The sequence below is a fragment of the Mugil cephalus genome, chromosome 11 (assembly GCF_022458985.1).
Source record: "Mugil cephalus isolate CIBA_MC_2020 chromosome 11, CIBA_Mcephalus_1.1, whole genome shotgun sequence".
Classification (NCBI taxonomy): domain Eukaryota; kingdom Metazoa; phylum Chordata; class Actinopteri; order Mugiliformes; family Mugilidae; genus Mugil; species Mugil cephalus.
This window is the reverse complement of record NC_061780.1, coordinates 27,446,324-27,459,056: the sequence shown is the minus strand read 5'-3', so window position 1 is coordinate 27,459,056 and position 12,733 is coordinate 27,446,324. Positions and strand designations below refer to the sequence as shown.

The 12,733-nt window shown below is 46.0% G+C and overlaps 1 protein-coding gene across 2 annotated transcripts in view; it reads right to left on the bottom strand.

Moving 5' to 3' along the window:
• Positions 1–12,733, bottom strand: part of LOC125015995 (sodium bicarbonate cotransporter 3-like) — a 39,541-nt gene that overhangs the window by 13,226 nt on the left and 13,582 nt on the right. For both annotated transcript variants that reach the window (XM_047598156.1, XM_047598155.1), the window contains 10 exons: positions 12,534–12,672; positions 11,223–11,383; positions 9,881–10,069; positions 5,673–5,791; positions 3,312–3,469; positions 2,525–2,612; positions 2,305–2,451; positions 2,115–2,218; positions 1,039–1,213; positions 499–632 (listed from right to left, as the gene is read on the bottom strand). In XM_047598156.1, coding sequence (XP_047454112.1) covers positions 499–632; positions 1,039–1,213; positions 2,115–2,218; positions 2,305–2,451; positions 2,525–2,612; positions 3,312–3,469; positions 5,673–5,791; positions 9,881–10,069; positions 11,223–11,383; positions 12,534–12,672 — 1,414 coding nt within the window. The remainder of the gene's footprint in view (positions 1–498; positions 633–1,038; positions 1,214–2,114; positions 2,219–2,304; positions 2,452–2,524; positions 2,613–3,311; positions 3,470–5,672; positions 5,792–9,880; positions 10,070–11,222; positions 11,384–12,533; positions 12,673–12,733) is intronic.

Genomic DNA, 12,733 nt, shown 5'->3' with positions numbered 1-12,733 from the left:
ATGATAATCTGTGACCTGGTTGGCTCCTTTGGGTTTAGCTCTTATTTAACCAAATTTATGAGACATGTCATGACGCCACTGACGAACGTCGGCTTTAAATCCGACCAGAGGCACCTGCAGGGGGCGCCAGAGCTCAATGAGCCACAACACGTCCTAACAACAAAGACACCTTTTAGAGGAGAGATGGCTGGAAAGAGTAAAGCAGTAGAGGCAGGACAAACGTCTATGCACAAATTTTAATGTTTAATGAACAGACCACAGTTCCTTCAACCAGGAAGTGATGAAAGCAGCAGTAACGCAGTGGAAAGAAAGCAGAACCTGAAGTCTGGCTGTAGTAAATAATTATATCCTGTAGAGACTAAAAGACTCAGAAGATTTAGACGAATATGAAACAGAAGAAGAAGAAGATGATGAAAAGGAGGAGGAAGTGTGAAGAGAAGAAGAAGAAGAACTACTGTGTTGGTGTAAATAACGTCTGAGCCGACGGCACCGACTCACCTGCAGAACTTGAAGAGAATCTTCTCAAAGACCAGAACTGGACCAGTGCTTCCCAGGATGGTGAGAGGCTGACCAGCAAACACAGAGTAGGCCACGCCGGTCAGAGACGCCCCGAACAGAGACTCTATGGCACTCTACCAGAGAGAGAGACAGAGAGAGGACGGTTCAAGACTTCAGCCTATAGATCAGGTTTTAACTCGTGTTTCTAGACCAAGTAAAACTAGACTGGTTCTAAATAACTGAGGCTTTGTCCTGAATATTGTCGTCATGTTTGGTTCACGGAGGAAAACGCTAGTTCTAGAAATGGTTGGTTCAACATGTTTGTGGTTTTCTAACTTGTTCCTCCTGGATGTGATGGTTCTAGTCTGGTTTTAGCTCCAACGTGTTCACACAGTTTGTAAAGTTGAACTGAAAGAATGAAACCGAACCAGGACCAAGGTGAAACAGAGTCAGACTCTGGGACCACTAGACTCTGGGACACTAGACTCTGGGACACTAGACTCTGGACTCAGAGGGTTAAATGTCCGTCCGGGTTCTTACTATGTTTCCTTTGGTGGCTTCTCCCAGCAAACCTCCAAACGTGACGACGGGCGACATGCAGGCACAGTAGAGGAAGAGGACGGACGCCAAACACTGCAGATTGACGGCGTCTTTGATGTCGCTCCAGAAGAACGGAGCTTTTCTCCGGACGTCGTTCACCAAACCCCCAAAAATCCTGGAAGATAAGAAAGGGACAATGGACCGGAGGGTTTGTGAGGTTCATTTGAGACAATCAGAATGTTCAGTCACTTCAAGCTTAAAGTGAAATAATGACCCGTCAAAATAAAAGAATGTCCAAGTTTTGGTTCAAGTTCAGCTTAAACTTTGGATCCTACACAACCAAACTTGTTTGTGGGTGTATATGTGTACATGAACTCATAGGATTTCATAGATGCTTGTACATGTACAGAGTTTTACATTTGTCTTTTGTTTCATAATGTCTGTACACTGTGTTTATACGTTTGTTGTTTGGGGGCTACTGATGAAAGTTAGCATGTAATGGTAACTCCAACACATTTACAATAATACATCATATATGCACTGTCCCGACATAAATAAATGAAAAATTTACAAACTAAGATGTTCGTCTGTGTTCACCTGTTGTTGACCAGGTTTAAAGTTTTGGACACATGGACCAGACGTCTACACCTCTAACTCCTCCATGAATCACACAATACTGATAAACTTGTTAACCATTTTAAACTGGTTTGATTTATGAGGTGTTACCTGAACTTTCTCCAGACCCATGACCCATGTCAGACTTTCTGTCTTTAGATTAAAGTCTCTTTCTGTAAAGACCAGTCTGATCCGGACCAGTCTGATCCGGACCAGTCTTCTTCTCTCCATGATTGAGTGTCCCACGATACAAACCTTCTAAACTCTCCTCTAACCAGTCTTATAACCACTGACTTTTATCTTCTCAGTGATGTCCTGTCTTGTGATGTCTCTGGATCTATTGTTCTGTTCTATGTCATCATGTGACATAGGACAGATGTTCATTAATCTGCACTGAGCCTATTCAAATAAAAGAATAAAATGAATACAGTTTTTCTAGTGTTGTCTCGTCTTTAACCTACCTCCCCGTCCTCTGGAGCTCCGGTCCCGTTTCATGCTCCGCCTCCTTCACGGTGTCAGAGTGGTGGGCGGAGCCGTTGGGGACCGATGGCATCTTCCTTTTCTCCTGCAGAGACATCGTCATCCTCCGTTATTAATCGGAGGCTAACGAGCATCGACACTGGCGCTGGATCGGGTCTAACGAGGTCTCACCTGAGACGGGACGCTCTTCGGGGGTTCGATCCGAATGCTGGGGTCCCACTCGCCCGGAGGCAGCACGGTGACCTGGTCCAGGAACTCGTCGATGCCGGAGAGCAGGTCGTTCCTGTCCTTCGCCTTGTAGGCGACGTCGTGGAAAATCTACAGAAGGAGCAACAGAACCTTTAGAAAATGTCCTGCAGCTGATCTGGGAAAGGTTTTCCCGTCCTCTCACCTCGTCGGTCATCAGGGTGGCGATGGAGCGGCCGATCTCATGGTACTGGGGACCTTTTCCAAACGGGCCGAGCAGCAGGAAAAGAAACCTGCAGGGAAAACACACACACAGTCCATCCAGATTAATTATCAGTGGCCTCGTGTACAAAGGGCGCGTACGCTCAAAAACATAGCGTACGATCTTTTTCATGGAAAAGTTCAGATGTATCAAGAGTGAAGTGACCGTGGAAATGACTTGGAGATGATGCTGGGAAACCAGCTAATGTTAGCCTAAACTAGCCAATATTAGCCTAAAGCAGCCAACTTAAACACAAACCAGCTAATGTTAACCTATATTAGCTAGTTTAGGCTAACGCTGTATAGATTTGTTTTAGCCAACATAAACCTAAACTATCTACTGTTAATGTACACGACAATAAACCAGCTAAAATCAGCCTAAACAAGCCAACTTGAATATAAACCAGCTGATATTATCATGTGCCACAGCAGTTAAACACAAGGCAAAGTGCAAAATCTGGACCTGGAACTAAACGGACACTGCACTTCTTTTTCTTTAGAAATGTCCGGTTGTCATAACATTGAACGAACTGCACTATTACAAAACATGTAAACACTTTCATGATGTATTTATTTGCACTAAAACAAAGGGAAATTTCCTCTGATACCATCTAACGTTAGCCTCCACGAGCTAAACACCGCTTCATCTATGTTTTCCCGATGCTGTCGGCTGGGTTAAGGAGAACCTGGAGGAGAATCGGACCTTGTAGAGCTCAGAACCAGCTGTTTACCTGGTGGGTACAGGGACCTCGGTGAGGCCGGTCAGCAGCACGGCAGGAGCCAGACGAACGAAGGCGATGATCGGCCGCTCTAGGAAGTCCACTTCACCTACCAGGACGTTGGAGGCCTCGGCACCGGGAGGAATCTTCTTCATGAAGTTCATGTCCACCTGAAACACATCATTAACTGGCTTTTATTCTCACGTTTTACGCTCCCGGATCATATTTTGATGATTTTGAACTTTTTATCAGACTGCAGCAGCAGGTTTTTGTGGATGGACACATGTGATCTGTCATATCCTCAAACACAGCTTCAGATCCTCAGAAACAACTTTTAGGATTTCAGGCGATGCAGTCCTTCTGTCTCTTCTTTGGGGCCACCAGTTAAATCATGGCTGTGTCCTCCCTGAATTTGTTGAATGATGTTTTGATAGATTCCTCGACCTAAAGCCAAAGTCAGCACTATTCAAACGTACAAGTAGCCGGGCACCGTGTTTGGCTCTGATGTCACCAGAAATATCTTCTGTACCTTTTCTTTTATGTGCAGCACTTAAAAGACACTAAGTGTCTGAATGACATCATCATATTATCGCACCCTGATCATGTAGTTTGAAAGTCAAACTAAACACGAGTACATATTCACTGCAGACACTTTGTACTGATTATGTTCCTGAACTAGTGTTGGATTCGTTGGAGGACAGTCCACTGGTTGCAGAGGTGTTTTTTTATCTATTTGTTGCACTGAAATGAAGAAGCTATCGGAGGAGCGTCGTAACATCTTCAAGAGACTGAAACAACTTTCACACCAGTTAACATTTCTTGAGGACACCGGTTCCACTGAGACTTCTTTGGGAATGAGACGTCTGGAGCATCTTCTTGAGACCTGAGGAAGACTTCTTGGGTAAAAAGAAGGGTGAAACTTCTGAGGGTGTTTAACTTCTTGGAGATTGTTCCACTGAGACTACTTTGGGAATGAGACGTCTTTGGAGCATCTTCTTGAAGGCAAACTTCTCGAGGGTCATGTGACCTTCAGGTAGACTCCACCCACACATGTTCCTGATAAAAACTTCCAGCTTCAGTTAGAGCTGAACACTTGGAGGAAACATTGGGATAACTAAACGCAGGAATCAGCTGCATGTATCTGCAGTGTAGATCTATATCTGGGCTGTCCACCTGTCTCACTTCATCCTCTACATCAGTGAGAGTCTACAGACTCCCAGAGTTCTTTGCTCTGAGGACGTAAACACTCAGCCGAGGTTTCTGAACAAAAACACTCTGATAAACATCCAGATAAATATCACAAGGAACATCCAACAATGCCAACGGTCACTGAACGCCACAGACAGCCAATCACAGAGCAGCCATCACGAAGAGTCACAACACAGGCCACTGATTGGTCGACAGACGGGATGAGCTGACTTACGGAAGGATTTCTGTCGGCCACTGGCGGCAAACAAACGCAGTCGCAGTCCTGATGAGAGACAAACCAGTCACCATCCAACTCAAAGCACAGCTCTGATTGGCTCCCTCAGGCTTCACGCTGCAAGGTGATTGGACGATTTCTCCTCGCAGTTTTAAAACAGTTTAACAACCAAACATTCACCTCAAAGAAGAGGAAGTTGTTGTGTCAACCCTTAACTAATCAGGATATGCAAAGAAAGGGACTGGTATTAGAAAAAGATTATTTTCATGTTAATGCCCTTTAACCTTTGCTGGAGTATCAAGCTTCAGTTTATCTGCAGGAGATTTTACTTCATTTTAAATCAAGTCTAAAGTCTCATTCGTTTCATGATCTTGGTTTCATGAGTTTGGTGCAAAACAGAGAGGATCTGATGGAAATATGAGGATGAAGTGTCATTGAAAGCAGCGTTATCCTGAATCCAGACTTCTGTGATACTAGAGAAGATTCTCAGACCGTTTCGATTCATTTCCTGGAGTCTTGTTTTGGTGTCTGAATGTTCCTTCAGAAAATAAAACACAGTACATATATTTTATCCCTCACAGTAACATCCTGGATACTAAATTAAACTGTGCCTCATGGCGGAGATCAAGAAATAAATTAGAACTAAACATGTTAGAGTCTTTCCATCTGGTTCTAAATCTGGATCATGTCTCCAAGGCTCCAACCATGTGTCCCTGGTTCTGGTCCAGTGGTAGGTAGAGATCCATCAGAGGCAGCAGCTGATACAATATTCTACTGACCACATGGTGGCGCTGCTGCTGATTCACACCCAGACTGAGACGTTTGTGGAGATTAATGAACACCAGGTGTGAGCACAGTAACTTAGAGATGGATGAGGTGTGATGTTAAAGGGGCCTGAACATCATGTAGATGCAGGTCTCCAGCAGCAGGAGGCGCTCTGCAGGCGTTACCTTGCTGAAGTCCACCGTGCTGTTCTCTCGGCTGCCTCCGTTGCCGGCGTTGATGCGACCGTCGCTGTTCTTGCTGGTGTCCAGGTTTCCAGGAGCCGACTGAGGCGACGCCAGCAAACCTGCAGAGACGCACGGTCGGTTTAAAGAGTCGACTACAAACATCTGCACAATTACAACACTGTGTTAGAGACGACTACATGTAACACAACAGATGTCAACACCACTGATCTGGAACTACGTTCACTCTGCTAGTGCACGCGATTAAGACCGGGACACAAAATGTTTCTCTGCTGCTCTGTTCTTTGTGAAAACACTCTGAAACCTGAACCTTAAACTCTCTGATCCAGAAGCTGGAGATGTCGTCTAGAGCCACGACTCGTCCAGGCGTCTTTGTTTCAGCTTGTTCTTTAATTTAAATCATGAGCTCGGCACAGACACTTTTAATCCGACCATCTTGTTGTGAACATCCAGGCCTGATGTTAAATGACACCGTCAGCATCAACAGAAATTTATTTTAAAAGTTTCCTTAATATGGAACCGAGTCCACTTACTCACTTTCAGTTTGTGCATCAAGCACAGAGACTTTAAACCCAGAAATAATAAATAATAACTTTACATATTTAGAACTGTTTAAAGAAGACACTGATGGGATGAGGTCACTGACCGTTTGTCCGTCACGCTCTGTGGAAGCTTCCTGTTTATTTGCCGTCAGCTTTTTAAAAACTTCAGCTTCAGCACATGAAGCGTCACTAAGTAACGAGGAGTCAGATCATCAGATAATGACGTGTCAGCACTCGACGTCTTTGCTTTCTCTGACTGATCATTAATACCCTGAAAGTAACACGTCACTGTTTCGTGTTTCTCTCAAACACAGAAAAGAATAAATGGTGCGATGGGAGCAAATAAACTGTTATAAAACTAAAAACAACACAAAAACATCTACGAGAGAGAAAGCTGCTATAGACCTTATTTACGATGTTTGTAGACAAAGACAGAAACCAGTGATCACAGCAAGAACCATGCAACCAACAATGGCCGCCATGCACATGTTAGGAGACGGTTCTTCTCTAAAAGCATGTGAGACTCAGTGAGGACGTCTGGTGACTGACGGACAAACTCCAGCCTTCGTTATGATTCATATGGTGATGATGGTTCTTCAACCAATCAGAGCCACTTAGGTGGCAACAAATTCAGGTTTCAATGCTGACATGACTTTGGCCAAACATGCTAATGTTATTCATTTAATTAGCCTAAACATTACTTTTAATAAAAATGTATGTAAGTTATATACCATTCAAAGATTACATATTGGCCCCTGCAGAGACAGAACAATTACATCCTCTTCCAACGTTCAAAGAGCAGAATAAGTCAGTGGTGATGGAGATGATGGATAAATATGGACTGAACTGGGTCTTAATGTGAGTAGAGGTCCGGAGAAAGAAAAGAAGCTGTGAAACAGTGAAGATTTATTCTGACTCCGCTCTGTTTGGTGTGAGGACAGAATCAGAACCATGGACCCAAACCAAACTCCTGTAGATGATCATCGTTTCATCGTTTAGACTGAAGTTAAAGGTTTTAGATCGTTATTATAGCGTCACACTGGGTTTAATGAACGTGGCCCCCGACCTGGAAGGAGTTCAGGAGGAGGAGCAGGTTATTAGAGGAGGGCGGGGGGGGGTCATGCCATGCCAGTATTTGCCTGCGTGACCGAGAGGAACCAGCAGATCCTGATGGATGTCGTCGTCCACCTCCAACTTGAACAGCTCCTCCTCCTCCTCCTCCTCCTCCTCCTCCTCCTCCTCCTCCTCCTCCTCCTCCTCCTCCTCCTCCTCCTCCTCCTCCTCCTCCTCGGGGGGGGGGAGACCACCACCTCTGGGACTCCTCCCCAGTGGCCCTCTGGAGCCGAGCGGCGCCGTGGGCCGTCCATCGGGGAGGAGGCGTGGCCTGGGGGGGGGGGGAGTTCAGTCGGGCAGTGCTCCGAGAAGGTGTGACCCGTGGCGGCGAAAGGTGGGAGTGGCCTGGGAAAACTATTCTTCATCATTTTACAGAATGTTTTTACAGAATGTTGAACAAAACAAGACACAAAATAAACCAGGGACACCACATTAAAATAAAAGCTGTTAAATAAGCAGGAGGAGCAGTAGGAGCAGCAGCAGCAGGAGGAGGAGACTGAAGGATGGGAAAGGTTTGAGTAAAGAGACTAAAATACGGGGCGTGCATGTTTGGTGGTTTGGTTTTAGACTAAATGAATAAATCTGAGTTGTTTGAATCTCAATTTAAAAAGCAACAAGTTAAATAAGTTAAGAAGAAAATGTAGCGTTGGTCCTTTAATTCATTCATTCATTCATTTATTAAATGAGCTTTTGTACGTGAAGATGACCTAGAGACTTCATCCTGGACCAGTGGTCACCATGGAAACCACATCCTGGACCAGTAGTCGCCATGGAAACCAGTTCCTGGACCAGTGGTCGCCATGGAAACCAGTTGTTGTACCAGTGGTCACCATGGAGACCACATCCAGGACCAGTAGTCACCATGGAAACCAGTTCCTGGACCAGTGGTCACCATGGAGACCAGTTCCTGGACCAGTGGTCACCATGGAGACCACATCCAGGACCAGTAGTCACCATGGAAACCAGTTCCTGGACCAGTGGTCACCATGGAGACCAGTTCCTGCTTCATTCAAGGACCAGAAATCACCTCAACATGAAAACTGGGATTAACTGAAAATTACACAATAAAATAAAGATTATTTTTTAACTGGGATTTAAAAATAAAAATAAACAGAATTTAGTTTTTGGTTTTAAAAGCGAACGTGAACTCCTAAAAAGTGCAGGGACCCACTCTGCAGACTGGGCTGCAGGTTTCAACACGCCCTGAGCCCCGCTGGAATTAAAACATTCCTCACTCGCTCACAAACAGGATTTAAAGAGTCCGGATATTAAAACGCAGACTCAGGTGTTAGCCGATGATTAACCCCCCACTCAGCAGGTCCTGTCAGGTTAGTGCTGAGCAGCTACACGGCCAGTAAATATTCAACCACGTACTCACATGGTTTTACTTCAAATACATAAATAAAATAAATACATTTTCACACACAAACAGGCGCCATGCACCAATCAGAGGCCGGCGTCTCGTCACCACGTTTCCTCCAGGACCGACCGACTCAAACCAACAACTCTGAAGGAGAAAACATGCGACATTAAAGATCTGAGCAGCTGAAAAACCCAGAAACCATGAGGACAGAGGAAGGTTCTGACAAAACAACTCAGCATCAGTCACAACTATGAACCACGGCCTCCAACACGATGCATCTTTCATCAATTAAACGTTAATATGAAAAGAAAAGAGTCCACAGGTTTTCTATTCTGTGGTGTCACCTGATTAAAATCACCTTATTTCCTCTTTGGTTTGAGCTGATACGTATGAACACACACGTGTATGAAGAGGAAGTGAGTTGTGTTGTGTTGTGTTGTGTTGTGTTGTGTTGTGGTCTAAACCTGGAGCTTCATTGTTTTAGCTTGTGTTGGTTCATAGATGTTAGTGGAATATTAGTGGAATCACGTCACAGATGAAACCTTCCAGAAGAGAAACCAGGTCTAAACTCTTCCACGGTGCCGGTTTTACCAGAAATGATCTGGTTTCTGGTTTCAGGCCATAAACCAGCTCAGCACAAACTAAAGGGATTTTAAATGTCATCACTGATTAAACACGCTGCTGTGGTGGTTTTTAAATCCGATTCACCACAGATGGAACTGAACTGAATCTGGTTTCACATCGTATACGCTGGTATTTATAGTTTTTTATCACTTTATTTAGACATTAATGAATGCAAACATCCTACCTGTACGAATTCATAGTGGACTAACCAGCACTTTGCAGGTTGTCCTGTGTGTGTAGTGTTTGTGTGTTTCGTGCTAAATGTGGTGCAGACACATGTTCATGTCTCTGACACTGAATAATCGTGGTTTTTATCTGTGTCTGTGCTGAGGCTCACAGATGCTAACGCTAGCAGCTAACGCTAGCATGAGGAACGTTTGTAGCACTGTGTGCAAAACCTATTCAGTGGAGAAGAAGATTTGTATTTTGTACTTGTCACCAGAACCTTATAATTCAGATGGAGCTGGATTAATTCCAGGTGAGTGGAGAGTTTGAGAAAAACATGGCGCTGTGGGGAGTTTGAGAACGAGGTGGCGCTGCAGTCTCACCGTTGCGCTCCAGCAGATGAGGGTCCGAGTGTTTCTTGCCGATGTCGGCGAAGGATCGAACCAGCGGGATGCGGTTACTCAGCTTCTTCTCGTTCTGGTGGTGGTGGCGCTTCAACATGGCCTCTCTCACCTTCTCACGAACGTCCTCCTCCAGCTGCCCCGACGCCACCATGCTGTCAATCACCATGTCTGCGTCAAGATGGGATTCAACATCAGACTCCATCAGACTCCATGAACTCTCCTCCAGGCACAGAAACTATATATATATATATATATATATACACACATGTTTATATACAGATACACTTTAACACATATAGGAGTTAATGAAACAAATACAAAATGAGAAACTAATAAAAATATTACTATTAATTTGTCCTCAGACAGAACTCGAGACCTGGTCTCAGTCTGGGTGTGACTCAGCAGCAGCGCCACCATGTGGTCAGTAGAATAATGTATCAGCTGCTGCCTCTGATGGATCTCTACCTACAACTGGACCAGAACCAGGACACATGGAGGGAAGGAAGGAAGGAGGCCAGAAAGGAAACAAGGGAAGGATATAAGGAAGAAGGAACAAAACAAGGAAGGTAGGAAGGAGGAGGGAAGAAAGGAGGGAAGGAAGGAAGGAGTTTGTTCTGTAGAGCAGATGGACTTTAATGACCAGAATTCACTGAGGATTCACACTGACCCAAGGAATGAGGTCACATCCTAATGTTTACAACAGGACTTTAACGAGGAGGAGGAGGAGCAGGAGGAGGAAGAGGAGGAGGAGAAGAAGGAGGATGAGGAGGAGGAGGAGGAGGAGGAGGAGAGGAGAGGAGGAGAAGGAGGAGAGGAGGAGGATGAGGAGGAGCAGGAGGATGAGGAGCAGGAGGAGGAGGAGCAGGAGAAGGAAGAGGAGGAGGAAGAGGAGGAGCAGGAGGATGAGGAGCAGGCGGAGGATGAGCAGGAGGATGAGGAGGATGAGGAGCAGGAGGAGGAGGAGGAAGAGGAGGAGGAGGAGGAGGAAGAGGAGGAGGAGAGGAGGAGGAGGAGGAGGAGGAGGAGAGGAGGAGGAGGAGGAGGAGGAGGAGGGAGGAGGAGGAGGAGGAGAGGAGGAGGAGGAGCAGGAGGAGGAGGATGAGGAGGAGGAGGAGGAAGAGGAGGAGGATGAGGAGGAGGATGAGGATGAGCAGGAGGATGAGGGGGAGGAGGAGGATGAGGAGGAGGATGAGGAGGAGCAGGAGGAGGAGGAGGAGGAGGATGAGGAGCAGGAGGAAGAGGAGGATGAGGAGGAGGAGGATGAGGAGCAGGAGGAGGAGGAGGAGGATGAGGAGGAGCAGGAGGAGGAGGAGGAGCTGACCTGCGATCTCCTCGATGGTGTTGGCCCTCATGTCCAGCAGGACGGTGCCGTTCATGATGCAGGATCGCAGCTCAAACAGGCTGTGGAGGGACAACGTGGCCACGTAGGGTTTGCTCCAGCGCTCGCCCCCGTCCTCCACGTCCTCCTCGAACTTCAGCCACCTGCACGCAGCGCGACACCACAGGACAGGACAGAACACGACACAACACAACACATTACAACAGAAAACGACACGACACGACACGATACAACGCAACGCAACACAAATAAGAGCCGAGTAAGTGTGGAGAACTATCAGGGCCACACAGGACAGAAAATAAATGTTTTATCTGCATCATGTACTTAGAGCAAAACATGAAAATACAGAGAATAACGTTGAAATGTTGGAAAATTCAAAACACAATGTTGAGAAAACAGTGAAACTATATTTCACATCAAATAGTTTGGAACATTTTAAATCAGTGCTGAACGTCTCCTCTGGACGGAAGCTTCTTATTCTTTGATTTAAAGCCCAGTTCAGCTCATATTTATTTATTTTATGTGGAGGATTTTATTTCTGCTGAGGTTGTTTTTAACGGAGCTTTAGAAACGAACTAAAATCTGATAGAAACAATGAGGAAATGAGACTAAAGCGTCATTAAAAGCCTTTAAAAGGGTCTGAAGTTACAGTCGTCTCCTCTAAGTTCTCCTCCAAGTTCTCCTCCTAGTTCTCCTCCTAGTTCTCCTCCTAGTTCTCCTCCAAGTTCTCCTCCAAGTTCTCCTCCAAGTTCTCCTCCTAGCTCTCCTCTAAGTTCTCCTCTAAGTTCTCCTCCTAGTTCTCCTCTAAGTTCTCCTCCAAGCTCTCCTCTAAGTTCTCCTCTAAGTTCTCCTCTAAGTTCTCCTCCTAGTTCTCCTCTAAGTTCTCCTCTAAGTTCTCCTCTAAGTTCTCCTCTAAGTTCTCCTCCTAGCTCTCCTCCTAGTTCTCCAAGTTCTCCTCCTAGCTCTCCTCTAAGTTCTCCTCTAAGTTCTCCTCTAAGTTCTCCTCCAAGTTCTCCTCTTAGTTCTCCTCTTAGTTCATCTCTAAGCTCTCCTCCTAGCTCTCCTCCTAGCTCTCCTCCTAGCTCTCCTCCTAGTTCTCCTCCTAGCTCTCCTCCTAGTTCTCCTCCAAGTTCTCCTCCAAGTTCTCCTCCAAGTTCTCCTCCTAGTTCTCCTCTAGCTGCTGTTATAACCGACATGAGCTAAACCCTTAAACTGTCTCACACTGGAGACGTCTTTTCTGGACCCGGCTCGTCTTTGTGTTTGTCCATGTGTAAAGACATGAGTTGTCCTCGCCTGGCCGTCTCCTTCCACTCCTGGACGTGTCCCTCTCGGAAGGCGAGCTCGTCCAGCTCGGTGAACAGGTCGTGGGGAATGTGCTCCTCGTCGTCGTCCTCCGTCCCCAGGATGAACTGGACTCTCTGGGACGGCGTGTCTGCGGGGACACGGAGACACGTGTCCTCGTCACTGACCGTGTCCGTTCATGCTCGCTCTGA